Here is a 25,812-nt window from a genome sequence, read left to right as displayed (position 1 = left end):
TTTGACTCGTACGTTATGAGGCAATCTTTCTGAGCCGTCATTTGAGTGAAACCCACCAGGTTATAGCATTTTTAAGAGCTGGGATCCATCACTTAGACGCTCATGCAAATCTGAAACCTTCTCGGTGCAACCGATGATAAGGTTATAATGCCGTCTGGAGCCTCGGAGAAGGGATATTTCTCAATACGCCGATAAAGGTGCTATTGCGAGGCCAAAGGCTGTTGAAAATTTGACGAGCCCAGCATTCCCTCAAGTGCTCTTGTGTGGAGCTGAGGCTCGAGTCTGAAGGAGCCAGCGTTGTGCGCTGTGTGTATTCAGCTGCTCAACAGGGTGTACTCACTTACACAGTAGTTAATACACAAAACACGCAAAGCCAGAGGTCAAATCGTTGCAGCGTTTGTGACGGTCGTTTGCCTCTCTGTGGAAAGAGACTGACAGATGACAGTTTACAGAAGCTGGCAGTTGTTTTGAGAAGACTGTCAATTCGTGTACGAAGGCTGTCTTTCTGTGCACGGTCGGTAGGTGTATGGAACTGCCAGCCTTTGTCTAGACTCAGTCTGTGTACCAGTCAGTCAGTCTGTGTACCGGCAGTCAGTCAGTCTGTGTACCGAACTGTCAAATCGGAAACTGCCACTGTGTACACACTCTGCCGAGTCTTTCTGTGCTTTCAGTCGTCTGTGTGCGGCAGCTTTCTCGCTGGCGCCAGGCCTGTGCCCTCGGTGGCTCGTTTGGGTCGTAATTGGCTGTTGGCCGAGGCGAGCTGCGTTATACGGTCTCCGTGTCCCCGGGGAATCGGGGCTGCTGTGCCAGCGCTCCGGCTGACATCCGGAGAGACTGGCTGCCTTAGAGGCTCTCTTCGGTCTTATACTGGTGTTCTCCAGTATTTACTGGGACTTACTGACCGTCTAATTCAGCTTGCTTTGCTACGGGATTGAGTCAACCACGTTACGCATTCACTTCCAGCGGTTTCAAAGCTCCTGTGTTGTTACGGTTGTTTCACCCGCCTGCATTACGTTTTTGTCACCGATTTGTGTCGCGTATTTTACGCATTTGTGGCTGCATCAGTTTCAAAGTTTGTGTTTTTGTTAGGGTTTCTTCACTGATAATATGTTTGTTATAGTCCTAGGTACCTGTCGTGGTTGTTACGGCTGTTTCGGTGGTGTTTGTTACGGCTCTTTCTGTGGTGTTTGTTACGATTCAATTTGTGGTGTTTGTTACGGCCCCTATGTCGTGTTTGTCACACTGCCCTGTCGTGTTTGTTAAGTCTCGATCGTCGGTGTGCGGCAGGACCAGTCGATCGACTGAGATCGGTTTCCGTCGCTGCAGATGCAGAACCAATTAGAGGCACCGATCGTCGGTCGGTGCAGTGACGGCGACTTTCTGCGCGCGCCCGGCCCCGACGCCGCCTAATTGGGTCCGCGCGGCCGCTCCGTGATCCCTACTGAGCACCTGGACGGCCATGTAACGATCGGCTCCGGCCTCTCTATCCGTCTATATTCCTTTTGAGATGACATATGAGTAGTGGCGCTGAAGGCCGCGCTCGGACGCGGTCGGTCGGATGTCGCGCGGTGCCGGGACGCAGTCGATGGACGCGTTGCCTTGGTGACGGCTGTTTGGAAACGGTGGATGAAGAGCCTGGAGAGGGTGACGTGTAGAGTCGGCTCCTGCTCTGCCCACTCTGCTCCGTCCTCTGATAATCTGCTCCCTCAGGCTACTCTGATGGAGATTTCCTGTCCGCCTGTCGATCTGTTGAGTGTTGATCTGGCTGGCTGGCTGGCTGGCGCTTTCCGTTCGTCTCACGTCTGTACGTCTCTTCCTCCTCTCACTTTCATTCTGCTCTTCTATCTCTCTCTCTCTCTCTCTCTCTCTCTCTCTCTCTCTCTCTCTCTTCCTCTCTCTCTCTCTCTATCTCTGTCTTCTCTCCTCTCTGTCTGTCTCTCTCTCTCTCTCTCTCTCTCTCTCTCTCTCTCTCTCTCCTCTCTCTCTCTCTCTCTTCTCTCTCTCTCTCTCTCTCTCTCTCTCTCTCTCTCTCTCTCTCTCTCTCTCTATCTCTCTCTCTCTCTCTCTCTCTCTCTCTCTCTCTCTCTCCTCTCTCTCTCTCTCTCTCTCTCTCTCTCTCTCTCTCTCTCCTTGATGCGATGAGCCTTGGCTTTATATCCTCGGCCGGTCTCGTAGCCCGAATCAGTTCGGTCCTCTGCTTCCATTTGTCAGTTCTGCGATGCGTGCTATCAGCCTGCCCAGAGCCGCTGGCTGTCTTAGATGTTAACCTGTTTGTGAAGTCGGGCCGCACAGCTCAGCTGTGGTTGAGGGCGCGTGGTCTCATCTTGCTGCAATAACCCGAAGGAATGGGTCAAGGGCTATTAACTGGGGATAAATCAGTGCTTATTTCTTGGTGTCTTTGTCTGCTCAGTGGCGAATCACCCCCCTCATTTTCCCCCTGGACAGAGGCTACCGCTATGAAAGCTATTCTGTCTCACGACTTTGCCACAGCTACGACAATGTCAACCTCTCTGATGACTGTTGACTTTCCGTGTTGAGGTATGCAAACGACCCGCCTTGAAGGTCCGTGTCATGCAAATTTGCCAGGAAGGCTGGTGTCTTATGTCAAGCACATTTCTCATGTACTTGAATCGTTAATGTTGGTGACATCACCTACGACAGTCTGTCTACATTCCCTGTAGCGAATCTATTTGAGGTCTTGTGTTGATCCCGCCTCCACCATGTCAGCCTCAGTAACAAACCCTATCTCAGATGAGCCCTTTCCGTCCCTCTTTGTGTCAGTCTCCACGGCAACCGAGTCAAACCCCCGTCCCCCTCCGTGCTACACCCGGTCAATTCCTTCGTTTCTCCCCCACCGTAAACCCCCTGATTGCCAATCGCCTTTTCCGTGTCACCTTCTCTCGTGTTTCCCCGTGTCAACCCCGGTCGCCTCCCACCCCTCCTCCGGTCCCCTCCTCCTCCAGGATTTCCCCCTCCGTGTCACCCCCACCGGTAACTCCCCGTCTTCTTCCGCCCCCTCCGTAACCCCCCTCTCCAGTAAACCCCTCCCCCCCGTGTCGCCGCCTCCGCGGCGCGGTCGGCCCTGCCGTGTAATCAGGACGCCCATCGTCCGGCCGCCGGACGCAGGCTACCATTGATTGACCGGGCCGACAGCCGCCGCTCGGGCGTCGGCCTGGAGACGCCACTAGCCGACGGTGGGGGTGGGGTTGGGGGGCGTGGTGGGATTGGTTGAAGTGGGGAACGGTTTGGTGGGAATGGCGTGGGATGGGGATGGGCGTGGTAAGCTTGGGTGGGTGTGATGGGGTAGGGGTGGAGATGGGACTTAGTTGGATGAGATCGGATGAGTTTGGGGATGAAGTAGCCCGGGATGGGGTTGGATGGGAATAGAAATAAACTGACTTGTGAATTGGTTGGGATTAGGCTTGGCCTGATATGTCGGATTTGGGATGCGGGGACGGGTTTGGAATGATGGGGCACCTGGTCGTGATCGAATGAAGGTGGGCGTGGTTTGTTGGGATAGACTAGGGCCGTGGCCTGTGGGGGATTGGGGACATGATGGGATGGATCTGGACGCGGCGGAATCCATACATCTGGTAATTGAAAGACTGAGCACGACTGTCCGGAGACGTCGCCAAATTGAATTAGCCAGGCTGCAAGTTGGTCAAAGGCTCGTCAAAGACCGTTCAGAGGCCGATCATTTCGATTTGAGCTCAATCTGAGGCCAATCAGAGTTAAATCAGTTCCGTTTAGTGGTCGGTCCACAAAGTTACACAGTTCCACCAAGAGATCGATCAGTTCAGATTTCAGATAGATAGATAGATAGATAGATAGATAGATATTTATTCACAAAAGGTCCACTCAAAAGTGTGGCTTTTCACTTCCGCACGTCACAAAATAAGACATGAGTAAACATTCACACGCAGCTACGTAAACAGGGTTAAAAGGTTAAAATGAACTAAAAGAAGATAAAGAGCACCAGTTACATAGGAACATCTAAAATTATTCAGTTACCGGACGCCGACCGCTCGGACCTCAGGTGTCTTTTCACGGCTGCCCTGTTCACAGTGCCCTGCGTTCTGCGCACGCTGTTATAGCCCTGCACGGCGCTATAGCACAGCCGATTCCGCCCCGCCTCCGTATGTATGCTCGGCAGTGACAAGCTGTCGGCATCTCGAGTGTCGTGCTGATGCAGCCGGCTCGCTGGGGGACCAATGGTTTCAGCAAGCACCGCTGGCACACGGTGTGTCACAAGTCGATGTACGGACATAATCCTGTGGTACTGAATAAGCTGCTCAGCAGTGAGCCATCTGACATGACAAATGACGTCAGCAACGCGCTGATGTTTGCGTCGCCCGCTCAGCACTCGCGCGGCAAAGTTTACCAGCTTTTGTAGCCGACGCTTCTCCGTCTGACCACATACGCCGAACACCGACAGACAGTACCGCATCGCTGACATCATCAACGCGTCGATCAGATACTTGATCGTGCCGCGAGGCAGGACATGTTTTGCATTGTTTAAGGCGAGCAGCATTCCTGTGCATTTTTGAACGATCAGGCTGACGTGAGACTGAAAAGACAAGTTTCGATCAAAAATGACGCCTAGATTTCGCACCTCTTTGGTAGCTCGAATGGTCGATGCATTAAATTTCACAGACACATCAGGAGTAAGAGCAAGTAATTGTCTACTCCCAAATACCATTAACTCAGTTTTTGCAGCGTTCACTTTCATTCCATGGTGACAGAACCAGTCAAACAAACACTGCAGAGCAGTTTCGATCCGACTGACCAGGGCAGGTAGGTCGCGTCTCTTTCCACTAGTCCATATCTGTGTATCATCAGCAAACTGAACTATGCGCACTGAGTCTGGAACGTGCAGGCACAGGTCATTGGCAAATATGCACCAGAGAACGCAACTCATCGATCCGCCCTGGTAAACGCCAACCGAATTCTCCCTGATAGACGATCGAGATACGGATCCAAGAGCACTATTTGTAAGTTGTACTTGTTGGGTATGTCCTTCCAGATAATGTTTGATCCAAAAAGTGTCTATTCCGTACAGAGACAGCTTTTCTAATAGCTTATCGTGCGGTACCATATCGAAACACTTTGACAGGTCTACCATAGCCCACAGAGTGATTTCACTTCTGTCCATCGCTCCGAGTATGTCGTCTGTCACCACGTGAAGAGCTGTTTCACACGAATGCTGCCTTCTGTATCCGTGCTGCGCCTCGCTCAGTAGGTGATGTGACTCCATGTATGATGTGAGCTGAAGTTGGGCCGCTCTCTCGGTCACTTTCATGATGGCCGGTAGCAGCGAGATTGGGCGCGTGCCCGACGGATCAGATGGTGCCTGCTTCCCCTTCGGAATTGGTGTGATGATTGCACGTTTCCATGCGCTGGGTACTTGGCCAATCAGATGCCGCTCAGTTCGCCTGGAGGTCAATCAGATGCCGGGCAGACAGCTAGAAGTCGGTCAGAAGCCTCTCAGTTTGACCATAGGTCACTCAGAGGTCATTCAGAGATCATTCAGAGGTCAGTCAGATACCTCTCTCGGGCCGGGGGTCAGTTGGAGGCGGCCATTTGCTCCGCTATCGATCGGCCCCTCGATGACGGCTGTGGGGAAACGAACCGTGCCGGATTAAATGACGCCGAATCAGGCCGGCGACTGATCAAACGGACCAGACAGCGCTGGCCGGCCGGTCCGGCTCGGGTCGGCCTACTGCTCGATGGGCGCGGCGGCCGGCCGGCTGGTCCGCGTCGGCCTACTGCTCGATGGGCGCCGCTGTGGACGGCGCGGCGGCCAGTCGGATGGTCCAGCCGGCGCTCAGGCTGCCCACAGAATGTCAGTGATGGCAGAGAACGCTAAAGGGTTCTGTTTTACTATTATTTACACTTATACATCTAACATTTTGAGACGATTGCCAATTGTTGCAGTTGTTCACTCTTTTCTCTTTTTTTTTGTAGGATATTTACTTCGTTACGATTTCACCCTGCCTAAAGCACATTCACTGCGTAATAATGGGCGCATAATGGCATCACTCTCGACCCGTCCCTATATCTACCCAGCGAACAAGTACCAGTCGTACCCTCAATACCCCGCGGGGTCGCACCGTGCCAGCCCCCTGCTCTGTGGTCGTCTGGGCCACTCGGGGCCCATTGCCGGTCGAACGGTGCAGCTGTGGCCGTCGTCAGCTGGTACAGGGACCCGCAGTTGCTTCTGTACACACTAGTATTTCAGCGTATTCTTTGCCTGTGACACCGTTGGAGGCGAATTGGGAAATGATTGTGTGCTTATTAAAACCACCATCTGAAGGGCTTTAAACTGATGTGCTGCTCTCCTAATTCAGTGAACTTTTTATGGCTATATCAGCAAAACATTGTTTTCAGCGCTTTTTCCTGTCCCATTCCTTCTGAAACCTGGAACCGCTTATTCCATTTACTCCTGCCATCTGACGATGGTCGTGCTGACTACTAGTTCCGGCGCTAGTTACTGCTCCAGTTTTGCACCCGGCACAAACTCAGGCGGCACCGGGCCGTGGCTCGACCAGGGGAGGGTCGGACCGAGCCGACTGCCTGGGGCGCGGTTAGATCGGACGCTCTGCTGGGGAAGGGGACGGGAGTGAGGGGAAGGGGAGGTGGTCACGTGGTCCGTCCAAGCTCGCAGACGGCCTGTCCTGCGCCCAGCCATGTTCCGTGATCCAAAATGGCACGAGAGCTGTGGAATGCCTGGAGGAGACGCTTCGAAAGCGAATTTCAGCAGCACTAATTTACCATATTCTGTGGAGATAAATGAATATTATCTTAATGCAGAAAAAAAAATTATATGCCTAAGCTGTATAAGCTGTATCTTTTTAAAAGTTGTAAATAGGATTATTTTTAGGGACTTATAGGTTTCGTATACACAGTGAATTATGTTACATTAAGCCGTTTCGCTGTTATGGTTACTAACTGAAGAGTTATCCTTTTTTTCTCACAGGGAATGACAATACAATAACAATACAAATAAAACAGACGTTTCGCACAAAAAGTGCCTCCGTCAGTGGCAAGAAATAAGTAATTAGGCATGCATGTTTTCTTTCGATAAAATCGATGAAGTAGTTATTTTTTAAGATATATTTTCAGCAGTTTTTTAAGCACATCATGGAAGCTTATAAACATTTGTGTATTTTATCGGCAACCCGGCTGGCCAGACCGAGACGGTGCCGCATATAGTTCTCATCGATGTTAAACCTATACACTTATTTTTCTCCACTGACGAATGCACGTTGTTGTCCGAAACGTTTGGTTTTATTCGCATTGTTTTTATATTGTCATTGTCCGTGAGAAAAACATACCCATATGGACTGGTCTCAGTTCATGTAGAAATTGTTGCATATTAATAACACAGATAAAATGAATATTAGCCCTCACCACACATATAAGTACAGGTAAGTAGACCGCGCCCCCTGTTTTTCACCAATAAATCGCGGCAAAGCGAAGGATTGCGACGATGCTTTGGTGCCCTGGAGTTAATCAATTTTACAACTTCCCGGAAAATTAAATAGCCCTGATAATTTTTGCATCTTGTCTGAGAATTTTAAATCCCTGAACCAAATAACCTTTAACCTGTGATTATTTTTCTCAAGATCATGTCAGGCCAGAATAGCAATTGAAAGTCAGCGCACATCTGTGTGTTTCCATAGTCGTTTCGTGATTAGCAACGTGACAACATGTGAAATATGCTATCTAATGTTTGTCTCATTGATTGTTGAGGGTGCCAAGGTCACGTGAAACTCAAGTTAAGGTCATTTACTTGAAATGATCTCGGTCAACTTCCTTAAATTTACACCTTTTTACTGTGGTTTTTAGGAAGTGTTGGTTTGAAATTTAGCACTCATTTTAGCATTTGAAAACTAGGCATACTTAGGTATCAGTTATAGTGCCTATGCAATATGTTGCAAGGCTGTAAGTGCTGGTTAACCCTCGCCCGTATTGGTGTTTTTTTCCAGCCGCGAACGTATAGGGGGGGGGGGGGGGGTCCGTTGGACCCCCCTCCCTTGCCGTTTCGCCCCTGATCGAGCTAGAGCTTCGCGGAAAAACGAGCGTGTTGCCCGTGACGAGAGGAAGCCGATGATACCCAATTTTAAGGTCCTAGGTCATTGGTTGACCTTGCAGGTCAGGTCAATGACCCCAAAGGCGGAAAAATCGGGACCTGTTAGAACGTCGTAAAGTGTGGCTGCTAAGAGGGTTTTCGGGATGCTGATCACGAATACCATGTTAGTTTTGATTACAGATGATGTCTTCATGTATTTAGGCCAGGTCGGGTCAGGTCAGGTCAGGTCAACCAGTAAGGGTATTCGTAGTAGGTGGCAACCGCCTCTGACAGCTTCGTAACATGTTACGAAGGCACCAAAACTGCTTCGTAAATGTTCATATGGTTGCTAAATTCGAATTCAGCTCCAAAAACTGGCCTAGAAACATGTAAAACTCGAAAAAGTGAACCGAGGTCATCAAAGGTCAATGACCTGACCTTCAGGTGACCTTGACACCCACCCTAATGCATGGGGGCAACATCATATCACATGTTTGAACGCTTGAAACCACGAAAAGACTGCAAACGCGCGTCTAATGCGAGCCGACACACGCCGAATCTCGATTCCAGCCAAACATGGTCTCGAAAAGTAGGTCACAGGTCAAAGGTCATTTGGGTCAGGGTCATGAAATTTTCAGGGTAGGTGTGAAATTGATGAACGCGAGGGTACTGAAAGTTTCGTCGCGATCGGCCGCTTTTTACGCGAGTTATTCGCGAAAAACCATGGCGGGGGTCCGTTCGACCCAGGCGCGGATACAAGGGGGGGGCCATGGGGGCCATGGCCCCCCCCCCTTGGCCGATTTTTTTTCAAAAATAAAATAAAAAGTTAAAAAGTTAAAAAGCTGAAAAGGGGGCCTCCTGAAAATAAAGTGGCCGAAATCCGATGAGTTTTTCTTTTTTAACCTACCCACTTAGTTATTTCTTAGAAGACTAGCTGAGAAGACTTCTTTGTTAGAAGATTGGTAAAGCTTTTCATAACTTGGAGGTCTCTTATACTCACAGAGATGACCACTTTTACAGGGCCTCCTAACCTGCACAGAGGGCCTCCAAGCCTGCACAGATGTTGAGATGTTGCCTGAACAGCTAGATAAGCTCAATAGACGCAGTTTTTTTTTTGGGGGGGGGGGGCCAACAAGTGGGAAGATGGGGCCTCCAACAGGTGGGATTATGGGGGGCCTCCTGGTTTCTAATGGCCCCTCCCTTGGAGATTTTCTGGATCCGCCCCTGGTTCGACCCCCCCCCCCCCTATACGGGCGAGGGTTAACATTCTATGGATAGCCGGCAGAACGCCTAATGGGTGATCTGGCGTGACCCGTCCTACCCCAAATGCTTTGATATATCATCTTTGATCAAAGCAAGTGCAAATTCGGAGTCAGAAGCAAGCCAAGTCCCAGCAAACTTCACTTGTAGAAATTCTAGCAGGACCCAATTTTTCGTGCTTTTGGGTTATTAACCTGATCTGGGAGGTCAACCAGTGACCTAGGATCTCAGCATTGACCAGGACATAAAAATAATTGGCTTTCTCTCGTCAGCGATGACCAGGGCCCTCAAATCATCGGATTTCTCTCGCCACGAGTAGCTCGCTCTTTTTTATTGGCTATTCATGAATGGCTGAGGTTTCTACGCCCCTCCGCTACATATAAGACGCTGAAAAGAAATGCCTAAGTGGGTGAGGGTTAAATATCGATTGGTTTTTAAGTGCCGAAGCCCGAAACACTTTAATTTACTTCGATAGCAATTTTTTAAGACCAACGAGCTCGAATACTACTTCTTGAACAAAGTAAGCACCACATAAAATGAATCGTAAGAGAAGCGGCTCAAGATTAAGGAGCTATGAGACACTTAATAAAAACGGCATAGGTTAGAAACTGCACCTAACTTGCACCGGTTTTTAAACTTTTTCGTTGCAGACTGGTAGATTAAATTTTAGGATTGATTTCAGCTGATGCTCAAATGGAGCTATTCATTCGTTCATTCATGCGACCATCCAATTCCATTCATAAAAGAAGCCAGTGACAAAATTGTTCATTTTAGATAAGTGTGAAATACAAACTCAATAAAAGTTAATGATACGGTAAATTTGACAGCTTTTATAAATAACAGACAAACAACTTTAACAAATCAAAGTTGAGAGCCCCAAATAGGGGAGAGTAAGGTAAGATGAGCCAAGGGGCAAACTTAGCCACCCCATGTTTCTCAGCTCCTATGGCGCTAATTGACTTGAGCTTCCATGTGCCGTTCGCTTACGATGCTGCAGTCTTTCACGTGAGACGGCAACGTTCTCACGCTCAGCACCCGGTAACATGTGGTATCGCCCCTGATAACTAAGACATGTTTTGCCTTTAAAATGAGATGGTTGTTATCTGCGGTGCATGGTTATTTTCCTTAGCGGGTGTCATTAATCGAAAATGGCCACGGGTGGGGCAAGATGAGCCATTTTCACCTGGGGGAAGATGAGCCGGATAAGCCATTGTTGTCTCCGCTGTCGAAAACCAAACTGAGCTGCGCTTGTTTCTGCTGAATACAAATGGTAGCAAATTGTTTTTCTTTGTTGATTACACAAGTTGTAAGTGATTTGCAGATTATCTGAAGGATAAAATGATTTCTTCCGTGATAGAAAATTGACGAGCTATTGGAAGGCTTAAAACAGTCACTTTTTGATGGAGGAAAAAACTTTGCCATAAGTATCTATGCCATGGAGTACATAAAAGAGCCCACTCTTCGCCGCGCCCGGGAAAAGAAAAGGTTCGCTTTTTCTATCCATGCTCAACTTTCCCCACGACGTGTCTCAGCTTACCCCGCCCATGGGGTAAGATGAGCAACGTGCAAGATGATTTTTGACGTAGCCTTTCCAGTACAAAAATAAGCGGTATGAACATTTCTGGCCACCATTACATGCGCAAATGACCACTCTGTCCGTCCAACCCGTAAACGCAGAAAAATGATCATTAAGTTAGCCTGTAGCTTACGAAAAACAAAAAGCGGCTCAACTTACCTCATTCCCCCCTACGTAACACATTTGAGAGCATTTTTTAGGCCATCACAGTATTTGTCAACAATTGTTGTTTGGGGGACTGGGGAGGGTGGTTACTGGCTCATAATCTGTCCCCCCCCCAAAAAAAAGAAGAAAGAAAACGAAATCGATCATCCGCGAAAAGAACTATTGAGCTCGAACCAAGATGACGAATCGATTTATAGGTATGCAGGATGACTAACGATGCCACTTTTTGACTTCTTGTGTCAAATAAATTCCATCATCTGGATAGCACGTCAACATTCTATTTGACATTTTGCAACAAACGTATACTATTTGGCGCGACTAGCCTCATAAATGTTCTGAAACTAAACCGTTTCTTCGCAATTAACTTGAACCACGTCATCCCAGCTTATGCACGACAAAAATAAAATAATGCTTCAGGATCAGTGGCCTGAATTCCAATGCTTAAAGTTTACTCAAAACCGGTGTGGCTGAGGCACTCTTCGCTACATCCCGTGACGGCCACCATTGTGTTGCATTTTTCGGTAAGCTATAAGTTAATAAGGAAAGGATTGGTGAGTGGGTTGAAACAGCCCTCACCCTCCACCCCCCCCCCCCCCACCCCCCTCCTTCTTCTGGAAACATAAGTAACCGAAAGATCTGGCGATGGTTTATCCACCTCCTCTGCCGCCGCGCTGCGAGGCCTCGATTCGTTCGGTATGTGGCTTCCTGAGCGGTCCTCCCCGGAGGCAAGGTGAAAGGTCATGGCCTGTATCAGAAATTTATACGTTGCTGAATATGTTTTATAGTTCTTCCAAGGCCTTGGACACCGTTTTATTATATCGGATAAGCATTGCAATTTCTTGTCAATCAATACATCTAAAGAAAACTTTATCATAATCTCATACTGCGGCAATTGTAGTTCTGCTTACGGTTGCCTCTTTATGATACGGGCCACCACCACCTCCACTGCGCTGGAGCTCTGGCGTTCTACCCCTCCCCGCTACGGACCGGCCCTCGGGCTAGGTGTGTTAGTACTGAGCGCAAACCTGTAGTAGTCACGTGGCTTTCATTCACGTAGCGGGAACGGAAGCTATAGGCGATACCAAGGACGGGCTCTGGGGAGGCAACCGGAGCGGAAAAATAGCACGATAGTAGTTTTGGAAGAATATCTGTTGTGGTAAGAGGAATTATACAAAACATACGTCCTAGGAGCAAACATGTGTTATTCCTCCATACTTTGCACTACATTTCTTTTCTCCAATGGCCAGCACTTGGCAAATAATAGCGCAATTCTAAATTGGTCATATATGTGTACAGTAGCAACTGCGGGTCCCTGTACCGGCCCGCCGAGAGTCCCCTGAGGTCGGACCCCGTCAATGGAGTGTTGTCAGGGCCGACTGCTGTCAACAGAGTGGCGATGGCCGGTCAATTGTTTGTTGTTTGAGGCCAGTCTGTCGCAGGTTTATTGTCTGCGGCTCATCGATATATTGTCTGGGGCAGTCTGGGGCTAGTTTATTGGTCTGAGGTTGTGTTACCGGTTTATTATGTGGACCACTCATAGTCAAGCGTAAACAGTGATATCTCTGAGAAGTACCGGGATGTTGTCTGAGGCTGGCAAATCATCGACGTCCCCTCCCACTGGAATATGATCTGTGACTGACTACCGTTACCAATGTATTATAATCTGGGACGGCTGCTGTCTACGGTATACACATAATGTGTCAGGCCGCTATTACTGACATATCACCTGGATCGGACTATTGTTACTTACTGATATATGAGGCACAATACTGTTCCCGATGTATTGCTAAGATACGGGAAACGTTTGTCGCTGCTGTATCGTTTTGGCCGCTCTTTGCCACGGTACATTGCCCGGACCATAGAGATCTTATAATATTATAAGATCTCTATGCCCGGACAGCCCTCTTACACCGTGTATTGCCAAGAACGGACCACCATAACTGGTGTATTGTCCCATAACGGGCTATTTTAAACGGTATATTGCCCTGGGTCGGCATTTTCTAACAGGAATATTGGCTAGGATATGGCTTTGTTATATTGTTTGGTACAGTCGATTGGGCCCGTATTTTGTCTGAACTTTGACAAGGGTACCTATTTTCTGGTGCCGATATCGAAGCCGGTACGAGACTGCTTGTCTTGTCTTAGGACGCCCACATGTGGCCCTGTGACTGTGTGTTCTCCTGTGTGGTCCTGGTTGACCTGATGTGACTTCGTCTTCTCCAGTATGATCCCATTGACCATGCATGATCTAATGTGACCCTTTGTGACCTCAGGTGACATTGTGTGACCTTTTCGCCAGGTGATCATGGCTACCAACCGTATCGACATCCTGGACTCTGCGCTGCTGCGGCCGGGCCGGATTGACCGGAAGATTGAGTTTCCGCCGCCGAACGAGGAGGCCCGCCTCGACATCCTGCGCATCCACTCGCGCAAGATGAACCTCACCAGAGGCATCAACCTGCGCAAAATCGCCGAACTGATGCCCGGCGCATCGGGCGCAGAGGTCAAGGTCGGTATAACGGGGTCAAGGTCAGTATACCGGGGTCGAGGTCATTATAGCAGGGTCAAGTATGGTGAGGTTGAGGTCATCCTGATAAGTTGAAGTTCAGTAACAGCGCTGCGTACAAAGTCAGACAATGTTTGTGTTGCTTGAAAAGAGGGAAGTGTAATACAATTTTGTACGTATTCGTTTCCTCTTTGCGGTCTGCAAACGTTTTTTTTTTTTGCGTAGCAGCATATCCAAAGACACACTGTAATTAGATCCCATCAGTCTTAGCTGGAACAAACCGGCTTATCCATTAGCTAATTTTTGTCGGGAAGGAGTTGCAGTTCCTTAAACATGCATCCGCATCCGCTTGGAAATGAAACATGTCCACCCTCGTGTGAGTACCGTAAGATCCAAGTATACCGTCTGTTTTTAGCGAGTCCATTATCTTTATTTCATTCGGTTGTTACCATAGGCTATGTGACGTAGGCTATGTGCGGATGCCGCTCGATTCCTCACCTTGGGTATCTCGGCTCGAACCCCTCTGTATGTCTCTGTTACCGTGCCGCAGGCAGAAACTTCCCAACTTGGTAACAAGTTGCGTCAAAGTAAACTGATTTAATCAAGTTGTGCTGCTACCCGGTCGTAAGCAGCTTTGCCAGTATAGGGTAGTGTGGGGTAATTTGAACATATTTTTACGTACTCTCCGTTGTACCAAATTCCAGTTCAACCCTGGATGAAGAAAAACTGCTTCAGTAGCGCAAGTGTCACTTGCTTTCACCATGCAAGCCTCATTTTTGGACGAGCCGAGCATACCTTGAATAGCATAGCCTCACTTCTCCACCAAGTCACGGTGTGTTCAAAGTGCCCCACCGTGGGGTAATTTGAACATACTGCCTTTACCTGTCATAAAAACGATAGTCTCGCCAGCACCGATGTTGTTTGACCCATAAACAAATAGGCAGAACAATTCTAAACATACCTTCACTTCAAAAATCAACACAACAGCAAAAATAACAGTTGCAGAGTATCAATATCTGCACGCTGCACACCGGTCAGTTGACAGAATTCGCCCCTCTTCAATTAACAGAACGTCTATCATTTTTGTTCGATAAAAACTCTCCCAACCGTACTACATCTGTTAAAGTGGTGCCAATCGAAACCTGGACATTTGGAGTTCTGATTTTGTCCAAAGTCCAATTCGGAATTGGTTGGACAAAGGTAGCAGACTGGACAACATTGGACGATGGTTTGCTACACTTCAGCGCTTTTTATAAAGTAATCGTGCATAGCATTGATTGGCGAATGGAAAGCTTGTTAAGCTCTCAATATAATAACACTTTTCGGCTGGTAAAATTACATGATAAGCAATATAAATGACGGTTTTGAGTGTTGCTAGCTGCATAATTTTCGGACATATTTGGACAAATAGTTGACTTTAACATTTTTGGACGGAAAATCAACAAACATGCCGGACATTAGACGGATATTAGACGTAAATTTTCTAAAACTGGCATAACTTATCTGCTACTGCCTTGGGTCGAAAATATTGGCAAAAAAAAACTGGGAGCGTTGTTTTTTTCGGAGCTATCCCTGTCTTCATTCAAATTCTCACACTATGTTCAAATTACCCCACGCTAAAAGTTATTTTGCCATTAAAAAAAACACGGTTCAAAAGCAAATTTCTTGGATTGAAGGCACTGATTAGGTCATTATACAACAAAAGCCGTTGCGTATTAGGCGCTAGCAATACAAGATTTTGCGCTGCATTGAAGTTGCAATGACGTGTTGTTAGGCGTTTTCCCTTGCGAAATTAATTTTTTACACTGTGCGTCAACATCTTCATTCCCTGAAACTTTAAACCCCGTTCATATGATAGCCCTTTTAGTTACGATAGTTTCTCTCATTGGTCTTATTGTCATGCCACTTATGGATTTTCCGTAATTTTCTGTTATTCACACTATGTTCAAATTGCCCCACATGTTCAAATTACCCCACCCTACCCTAATGGAACCTTTTAAAAAGCCGCGCTTCTTTTGAATGGTTTCAAAGAGCACATTTCTCTAGCTTGCAATATCTTTTTATCCCTTCAATTTGACACTAAATGGTGTAAATTAGGTAACTTATGTAAACTACTTCGCATTAAAAGCATTTTATACCAGTAAAACGCCTTTTGGGCGAAGAACGAGCGAGCGAGATAGTGAGCCCTGCACGTGCGGAAGGGCGAGAGGGTACTTCCAACGGGCTTGCGCAAAGCACCCTTCTAACCGGTCGCTAGCGGTGTACCAAATTTGAACGCAATCGGCCCAGCCGTTCCTGAGATCTGGAAACGGCATTCTGCACGTGCGCACGTGCAAACGGGGTCCAAACTGACTTTTGCACGGCACCCTACTAACCGGTCTCCAACCGTGTACCAAATTTGAGCGCAATCGGCCCAGCCGTTCTCTAGATCTGGAAGCGCCCCCTGCACGTGCGCACGTGCAGTAGCACCCTAACCGCAACACATGGGAATGCATTGCCTGGTGGGTGCCTACCTGTATGCCAAGTTTCAGCGAAATCGCCCCAGTACTTACCGAGTTATTAAAATGGGAACAAATTTGACACCTCTTATTGTTGTATTTTGCACGTGCACTGGGGGTGACTCACATGCATCGAGAGTATCCTATTTTTGGTAGAAAGGATGCAGCTACCCTATAAAATTACCGCAAGTCAATCGCCCAAGCGGCTGCTGAGATATGAGCCTCTCAAAATCACTACTTTTGCAAAACAGCTTGAACACCCTTGACTTTTCACGTGGCACGTGCCACGACGGTCACTGAGATGTATCAAAAGTAGTCAATTACGGGGTAGAAGGGATGGGGCTACCCAGCAAAAAAGACCGCAGGCCAATCGGTCCAGCAGTTGCTGAGATATAAGCCTCTCAAAAGCGTTACAGGCTGGGCCGGGCCGGGCTGTGCCGCTCATACTGAGATTTTTCCGTTATATAGAAAAGACTCGCTTCGCTCGCTGCGCTCGCTCGCTCGTAATAATCGCTTGCGGAGCAAATATTGATTTATTTTGTGCCTACCATGCATTACATTTGCGTGTCCTTTCCAACGTTTTACCTGCGTGATGTTTTAACTGCGTGATGTTGAAATGAGGCAAACTTTTCACCAAAAGTACTAAAAAATTGAGAAGACATGCGACTCGAGAATATGTGTAGCACTCCGTTCGGCCTACATTTCAAAATCTTCTATTTGCACATCGTTAGTTCTTCAAAAGAAGTCCTGCCCGTCGCTCGACAACATACGTGCTGGCATTGTAAATACGCCAGCCTCGCGCGACCCTTAGCGCGAATGGAATCCTTCACAGTGTTCCCCTGTTGTTGCAAAGCATTCCAATACCGGGTCGGGACAATAAGGGTGGCTGTTGCCGGACGGGCGACCTTCCTTTGTGAGGCCTGGGGCGGCCGGGTCGACCGGCGCGGCCACAGGCTGCGAGGGAACCACCCGGCTGATCGCAGTCAGACGCGATATTGACTGGAGCCCGCTGGGAGCAAATAAACAGCTGTGGTCGCGTTGAAAATCCAGTCCGGAGGTGAAGAAATTCCTGGCGACTGGTTTATTGCTGCGGAGCCGGTATCGGAGTGTTGTTTAGATGGAGGTTGTTGTTGATTTGATCCAGCTTACACTGATAGTCTGGGTGGACTACCAGGTCGATAACTTCACTGATCGCCGAGCCCAGTGAAGCCGGAAGGGACGTGCTCTGACTGTCGGCTGTCGTCGGGACGTTCCCTGAGCGGTGCCAGTACAGACACCACAGGGCTGCTGAAGAGAGGTCAAAATATCACGAATCACGATATAGGATTTTTAGGCCAACCCTTCAGGTGGATACCGAAGTCGTGGTGTCCCACATGCCTCTCTTTGTCAGCAGTTAGTATTGTCATGCAAATGTCCTGTCATAACATTGTCATAGAAGTGTCCTGTCATATCATTATCATCAAGGCAATCTTACGCATACCGCGCTGGGACGTCCGCTCTTAGGTGTATATGTATACAATAACATAATGTGATTTCTACCTTAAGGCTTAAATTATCCAGTCCCTCAGCCTTTTCCGACACAAAATACCGTTACCGGTTCCGGTTCTGCCCCCTGCCCTGTCGCCCCCCAACTACCGCATGTCTCCAGCCGATTTGATGAACTCCCGTATCCGGTGTTCGATGGCCTGCCGGCGCGGCCGCGGTATCGATACTTGTGTCCTTCGGGCGGCGGTAGGTCGATATCCGTCCGGCTGCCGGTCGTCATTACACATTCGGAGCAGAGAGGGCTGGAGCAAGGCCGGAAACCTGAAGTCCGCCGCTCGCTGATGCTTCCAGATTCCCCCGACATTACATATCAACCTGACACACAGAGGGCGGTGCAGCAGTCTGCCCTGCGGTCGTTTGTGGGGGTGGGTGCCGGCCGGCGATGCAGTCGACTGTCGTTCGTATCGGCCCACACAGTGCTCTTAATCTCACAGTCTGGCTTTCAATCGCTTGATTGCAAGTTTCAACATTACCAAATCCCGGATACATAGCGCATCGGCGCCAGAAGTAGCTGCGTTGCGTCAATGGCTTCAGCCTGTGCTGTGAGATCCGTCGCAGCGCAACCACGTGGCCACACAAGGGTCGCATGAAATAAACTATTTTTAAAGCCGATTTGAATGGGGCGCTGTGTGTTGAGCAGCTTATGTATGGAATCTTTTCGGATTACATCAGCCTGATGCCGTTAGTTTCCTTGGCGGAATTTCTATGTTGAGATCGGATTTCCTCTCCAAGAAAAGCTGACTTATATATGACATTTATTCGACCAATGGAAAGGAAATGCGATTGTTTTTTTTTTCATGCAACTTGTAACTATTGTCATCAGCAGGATGAGACGGTCGTCTCACGGACGTATAATTAAACTGGACCCGCAACCACCTCCATTCAGGTGAAGCCGACAAGGCGCCATTTTACGTTGCCAAAAACCCATGCTCTGAAAGGTCATCGAACCATTACAATTGGAATTGCGTCTAAACGGATGATCGGATCGAGATGCTGGTGGTACCGTTCGATGGGTAATGCTTTGAGGTAGGTGATGATGCATGACACAGGTCATTCGGTGTCACGTGGCGCGTGCCGCGTGCCGACAAAGTCGGGGAGGGCAAAAACCTTTAAGCGACGCTCCAAATTAAACCGTGGACGGCACAGGTGCCAAATTCACAGGTCACATGTCCCGGTGTTTGACCAATACCATATGGTATGCTCGGCAGCAGGGGGTGCGGAATGCACGCGCCAGGGGCGAAAAACATGTTTTGAGGATGCATCCTCCGATTCCGGAAAACCTTGACCTAGGCACACCAAATTTGGTACACTGACACTGATGGACACGCGCTTTAAGGTGCTGTATAAATAGGCGTGCTTGGGTACACGGTGCACGTGCTGTGCACGTGCAAACCTTTTGATGTTGCACTCTGTGTCACACATGCGGGTAGGGCGGGTAGCGCTGGCAAGTTCAAAGTGCCAAATTTACACAGGCCACCCAGAATGCATTCCAGCATAGTTATTGAGCATATCTATCTCCTGGTGGACCCCAAAGGTGCGCTCTGCACGTGCAAAAAATTATCCGCGCCGGGCGGTGGGGATGCTTGGACACCCCATGTAGGTTTATGTAAATATATCTCGAAAACGGCGTTGTGGAGCGCCGCCGTTTTTAGCACACCCTTTCATGTATCTTTTTCACGCATGCTGCATAACTTTCAGACCCAGGTCACTCAAGGTTAGGTCACCAGGTTACGTCCAAGTGGCCTTACCTTAGGAAAAGTTATAATGCCCGTCATAGCTACACAGACTGAACAATCGGTCTAAAACGTTGGCGGCGATTATTAAGAGCACCATATAGGTATACGTAAAGTATCTTATCCATAGTAAAGTAGCTTATCCATAGTAAAGTAGCTTATCCATAGTAGGTGTCCACCACCACTGATGGCGTCGTAACATGTTACGAATGCACTAAAACTATAACTTCTTAAATGTTGAACTGAATGCTAAATTCGAAATCAAATCAGCTCCAAAAACTGTCCTAGAAACATTTTAAACTCGAAAAGGTGAACCAAGGTCATTAAAGGTCAGTGACCTTGACCTAATTTTCACGTGACCTTGACACCCACCAATCACCATATTGCATGTGACCAACATCACATCACATGTTTGAACGCTTGAAACCACGAAAAGACAGCAAACGCGCTGCTAGTGCGCGCCGACGTACGCCGAATCACGATTCCGGCCAAACATGGTCTCGTAATAATAACTTAATATCAGATGCTGATTTACCGCAACTCAGTCAAGTTGGAGCCATTTCTTCTTGGCCGCGGTCACCGGTCCAGGCCACCACATAATCGTATTACACCGCGCTTGCTCAATGCTCAGTTCGTATTGTAAAAGCACTGCGGCACAGCATAGATGCAGGCGCTCTGCTACTGCCATCTATGGGTGAAAGATGAAGATAATGGTTATTGCGGTACAGTATCACTACAGGCGCAAACAACGTGGAAACAAAGATGCCTATGCTGCGCTATCGGGCGATGGTAGCGCAAATTTGCGTTGCTGGGTAGCTAAAAGTTTTGGAGCCCGAATTTGACAAAAGAAATGGCTTGCCGTTTTAAAGACCGTATCAACCAATCTGCGGTTACTCTCAATTCTTGCTTTGAGATAATTGGTGATCTGTTTATCAAACTGTGGTACTAGCTATTGCCAGCACATAACGAACTTCTTCAGGCGACACCGCTCGTCTATGTTTTGTGTCCTTTGCCTCACGTGAGGGTGATGGGTACCTACTGGAGTAGGTAAAAATGATATCATCTCCCATTTTCAAATGGATCAGCACCTAAATGGTGAGCCGACCAGGGGGACCGACGAACGTTGTTGTTGTCGTCATCATCCACACTGTAAACCAAATTGACAAGTCTTGTGTAATATAACCAATCATCTCTTGGTATGTTTACCAACTGATACTTTTCAAACAAGCCGTTGTCTGGTGCATTGCTTGTCAGATGACAACTACGAGTCAATAGTTACTATGCACACCAACTTCTCAGTATCCAGACCAACTCTACATTTGTTTCAACGTTTGTTTCGTAACCAGTTTTGGAAACTTGTTGCCGCATGGTTATTTAACCGGCGCCTAACTTGTACTGGTCAGCTGGTCAGCATACACATGGCCAGCTGCGCCCGTGACGTCAGACTTGGCGGACCAATCAGCGGTCGCCGTCCGGCCCCGGCGCGGCGGTTTCAAACCGTTCAAACCAGCAGTTGTCGCGCGGCCGCCGTGCAGCATGGATCAGCGACGAGGGCTGTTCCAGCATTTGTGCAGTAAAAAGTGAAATATGTGAACTGTGGTGTTCGTGCTGTGAGTGAGGCCCGCTCTGGCCTGCGGGACGCACTAATCGTGCCTATACCCGCGGTCGAGACGCCTCCCTTCCCCTGCGCGCGCAATGTAAGTGGGCCAGGCCTTTGCATGCACATGTGAGCAGATGTTTTGCGGTCGGTGTTTTTTATATATAAATACATTTATTTGCCTTTAATTCAACTCTTTGTATTTTTAACTTAACTGATGGACATATATGGGCTGTAAAAGCTAATCTGGTTGGCGATCATGCTTTATTCGAATTATCTGCGTGATCGTACAACTGCCATGATTGTTATGGTCAATGTGGAAATATTCGTCATACGGGCATGTTATACTTCTGGCTTGATGCGATGCACAAAACCATGTTCTTCCACATACGCAGCAGTTCTTGCTTCAAAGACTTATATGCTGACGGTGCACGATAGGTATACCTTATACCTCATGCATTTACCACATCCATTCGAAAATATGCACTTGGAATTGTCTCCAGTCAATAGTATTAATTACATACTACGTGATGTAGGTACGTGACCGTAATAAATACTAATGATTCCAGAAACTTCCGAATGGATGTGGTGTATGCATTCATCGATTATATAACCCATCAGTATTTCCTTTCTTGTCAGCACAAGCCTTTGAGCAATAACTGATGCCAGTCATGATTTTGTGCACCACTTCCAGCCAAAAAATGACCTGTCCGTATAGAAAATATTTCCTGAATCAGTATCGTGGCAATTGAAAACGAACGCGAATCGTAAGTTCTTAAGGTTATCAACGCAAACAAAGCGATTGTAAGGAAGAACAAGTTCGAACTGAGCGTTAGTACACTTACTTGTTGACAATTTGTAAACTAGCAATGCCCAGTCAAAGGCTAGTTCATCAACAAACCAGGGGTTGTTGAACCGACAAGGAAACGGCTATGCCTATCCAGAAGTTGGTAGGTTCACAAGGCCCAGACTAGTACTCAACAAGGTGACGCCTATGCGAATTGGAACCAAACTTGTAGACAAACTGTTAGTTTGTTGGCCAACACGCCTGGGGTTGGTGAATCGACAAGGTGACGCCTATGCGAATTGGAACCAAACTTGTAGACAAACTGTTAGTTTGTTGGCCAACACGCCTGGGGTTGGTGAATCGACAAGGTGACGCCTATGCGAATTGGAACCAAACTTGTAGACAAACTGTTAGTTTGTTAGCCAACAAGCCTGGGGCTGGTGAATCGACAAGGTGACGCCTATGCGAATTGGAACCAAACTTGTAACAAGGAGCCAACTTGTAGATTTGGTTTACAGTGCACCATAGGTGGCCACCGACCATCGACTATCGACCATCGACTATAGGCCAACGTTTTAGACCGATTGTTCAGTCTGTGTAGCTATGACGGGCATTATAACTTTTCCTAAGGTAAGGCCACTTGGACGTAACCTGGTGACCTAACCTTGAGTGACCTGGGTCTGAAAGTTATGCAGCATGTGTGAAAAAGATTCATGAAAGGGTGTGCTAAAAACGGCGGCGCTCCACAACGCCGTTTTCGAGATATTTACATAAACCTCCATGGGGTGTCCAAGCATCCCCACCGCCCGGCGCGGATAATTTTTTGCACGTGCAGAGCGCACCTTTGGGGTCCACCAGGAGATAGATATGCTCAATAACTATGCTGGAATGCATTCTGGGTGGCCTGTGTAAATTTGGCACTTTGAGCTTGCTAGCGCTACCCGCTCTGCCCGTATATGTGACACAGAGTGCAACATCAAAAGGTTTGCACGTGCACAGCACGTGCACCGTGTACCCCAGCACATCTATTTGCACAGCGCCTTAAAGCGCTCGTCCAGTAGTGTCAGTGTGCCAAATTTGGTGTGCCTAGGTCAAGGTTTTCCGGAATCGGAGGATGCATCCTCAAAACATGTTTTTCGCCCCTGGCGCGTGCATTCCACACCCCCTGCTGCCGAGCATGCCATATGGTAATGGTCAAACACCGGGACATGTGACCTGTGAATTTGGCACCTGTGCCTTCCACGGTTTAATTTGGAGCGTCGCTTAAAGGTTTTTGCCCTTCCCGACTTTGTCGGCACGTGGCACGCGCCACGTGACACCGAATGACCTGTGTCATGCATCATCACCTGCCTCAAAGCATTACCCATCGAACGGTACCACCAGCATCTCGATCTGATCATCCATTTAGACGCAATTCCAATTGTAATGGTTCGTAGACCTTTCAGAGCACGGGTTTTTGGCAACGTAAAATGGCGCCTTGTCGGCTTCACTATCTTCCATAGGAGGTCCATTGGGATCGTCAGTCCAGTTTATTTATACGTCCGTGGGTCGTCTTCATATTTTGACCGCTAGTTTTGGCCATTCGCAGCCCGGATGGTCGCCGTATGTGTGTTGTATTTGTGGGTTGTGAACGCTGTTTTGTGTGGATGAATGTTGTCATAGGATTTACCGCTGTCTTCGTAATATTTCTAAATATTTCTACTGAATATGACCACTACCTAGCGTTTACAGCAATTGGCTGCTGTCGGCGAGTTTTGTTAGCTGTTCTGTTTTCTGTCTGTGAAACATTGCCGCTGTCTGCTGTTTGCGCCAGCAGCATGTAACTCTGTTGTGATATGCCTGCAAACTGACCGTTGTCCTGTGTAAGAGCTGCTACCTGCAAACTGACCGTTGTCCTGTGTAAGAGCTGTTACCTGCAAACTGACCGTTGTCCTGTGTAAGAGCTGTTACCTGCAAACTGACCGTTGTCCTGTGTAAGAGCTGTTACTGACCCCTGTCCTATCCACAGGGTGTCTGTACGGAGGCGGGCATGTACGCGCTGCGCGAGCGGAGGGTGCACGTCAACCAGGAGGACTTCGAGATGGCCGTGGCCAAGATCATGCAGAAGGACTCGGAGAAGAACATGTCCATCAAGAAGCTGTGGAAGTAGTGGAGGGGAGGGAGGGACCGACCGCTCCCTGCCGGCGTCCCTGGACCGGTGGCACTCTCTCATACCGACGTCTGCCGTCGATCTGTGTTCGGGCGGTCTTGTAACGCGCTCAGCTGCGACAACATGTTTCTCTATTGTCATCGCTGGATTACAATAAATCACACTGTGTCTGAACTCTGATGTGCCTGGAGTGGACTGTGGGTATCGGAAAATAATTTGGCCAAGCTGTGCCCCGACACATTTCATCTTTCATCACATTTAGCGTAGCGTTTTAGAGCCATACCTTGAGTCATTTACGGAAGTATGCTCGCTCTGTAGCCGTTAGCTCAACTCTGAGACGATCAGATAAACCACTTTATGGCCATTGCCTGGGCTCTGGAGTTGAAGCGTGGCATGATCGTACTCTTATCGTCTCGACCTGCACTTGCCCCCGCCTCTCGAGGGTTATTTCATAATGCAACTTGCAGGGGTTACTTCAACTTTGCCTGGTCTCAGAAATTTATTGTTTGATCGACTATCAAAGTAAATACGAAGTTTTAAAGCCAAAGATTGTAAGATTTGAAATTCGTTTCCACTGGCGTCCTTTTTATTTATATATTCAACCCCACGGCATATCTTTTTACAGCTTATACGATGCAGAACAACAAGCGACGAACGTTGAACGTTTCCTAAGGAGACATGCCAGACCGCCTGGCCATGGCTGCAAGGGGCATAACGGGATAGCACAGAACTTCGTTCGTATTCTTCGTTCTACATACGTTCTACATCTACGTAAGACTGTGGCTGCTTTTATGCTAATGAAGAATAAAGAATAAAGGCGGAACAAACCAGCCGCTGTGAGAGTTAGAATATGAATGTAAGGCTCAGGAATTCCGTAGGGATTCATGGAGACGAGACGAGTCAGAGTAGTTGCTCCTTGGAGGTCCCCGTGAGATGAAATAACACGCTATGAGACCGCTTGAAACGGCTGGGTCCTAGAAAAGTGGCGGGAACCTCTGGTCTGGTCTTCTCGGCTCCGGTCCAGTAACCATCTGATCTGCCTTTGATTTCCTCCTGGGCTTATCTTCTCTGGCTAATTTTCCTCTGGTATCCCTTCAGTCCGCCGCGATGTGGTCATCTCGCGCGTTGGTCTGGTCTGGTCTTCCTTCTGGTCTAGTGTCTCCTAGTCTGATATTCCCTATTCTGATCTCCCTTGGTCTGACCTCCCCCAGTCTGATCCGTTATCTAATTCCCCTAGTCTAATTTCCCTCAATCTGATCTCCCCTACTCTGATCTCTAGTCTGATCTCTAGTGTGATCTCTAGTCTGATCTCTACTCTGATCTCTAATCTGATCTCTCCCATAGTCTGCAGAGGTGTGTCTCTCGCTCTGTGGTGCCGGTCTGATCTCCAGTCTGATCTCTAATCCAGTCTGATCTCTAGTCTGATCTCCCCCAGTCTGTGCCCTCCCCCCTCCCCTCCAGCCTGCAGAGGTGGGCGTCTCTCTCTGGCTGTGTGGCGCCGGTCTCGGGACGGGGGCGGCCTTTGTCGCTCGCTGGCTCACCTGGATCGATCGGCTCCGGCCGGGACCGAGCTCGGCTCGCTCCGAGCAACAGGCTGCCGGCGCGGCCAGTGCCGTCAGAGGCGCAGCCCGGCCGCCGGCCTCCGCCGCGCGCCGCGCCGCACAGCGCGGACAAACGGCGCGGGGATCGTGGTGAAGTGGATAGCAGGCGAGGAAAGCAGCGGGTGTGATTATCCGACAGTTAGTGTTGCGGCAAGTGTTGGGGCGCAGGCATCAGGGGAGCGTTCCGTCAGAAAGGAAGGCGCAACAAGTTGCTGTGCTCGGCTGAGATCATTCTATGCTGCTTAGCGGTCATAAATCTCGGTGATCATTACAAGCGATCATTCCGGCGAAAAATCAAAGAAGGTGACCGTGTGTGCGTATAAC

At 48.5% G+C, this 25,812-nt stretch overlaps 1 protein-coding gene across 1 annotated transcript; it reads left to right on the top strand.

The window, feature by feature from the left end:
- The first annotated feature begins 13,373 nt into the window (after positions 1-13,373).
- LOC122376168 (26S proteasome regulatory subunit 8-like) lies at positions 13,374-24,061 on the top strand. Its single transcript, XM_043355895.1, has 2 exons — positions 13,374-13,581; positions 23,747-24,061. The coding sequence occupies exons 1-2, from the start codon at positions 13,378-13,380 to the stop codon at positions 23,885-23,887; spliced, it is 345 nt and encodes a 114-aa protein (XP_043211830.1). The 5' UTR covers positions 13,374-13,377; the 3' UTR covers positions 23,888-24,061.
- Positions 24,062-25,812: the final 1,751 nt, after the last annotated feature.

This window comes from Amphibalanus amphitrite, unplaced genomic scaffold (genome assembly GCF_019059575.1).
Source record: "Amphibalanus amphitrite isolate SeventyFive unplaced genomic scaffold, NRLGWU_Aamphi_draft 002038F_arrow, whole genome shotgun sequence".
NCBI classification, from domain to species: domain Eukaryota; kingdom Metazoa; phylum Arthropoda; class Thecostraca; order Balanomorpha; family Balanidae; genus Amphibalanus; species Amphibalanus amphitrite.
Note: the sequence above shows the minus strand (reverse complement) of the source record. Positions and strands in the feature narration are given on the sequence as shown.

Bases quoted from the DNA above. Each gene is read 5' to 3' on its own strand.
- LOC122376168 (XM_043355895.1), top strand. From the start codon at position 13,378: ATGGCTACCAACCGTATCGACATCCTGGACTCTGCGCTGCTGCGGCCG. The intron at 13,582-23,746 runs GTCGGTATAACG...TCCTATCCACAG, and splicing joins CATCGGGCGCAGAGGTCAAG to GGTGTCTGTACGGAGGCGGG.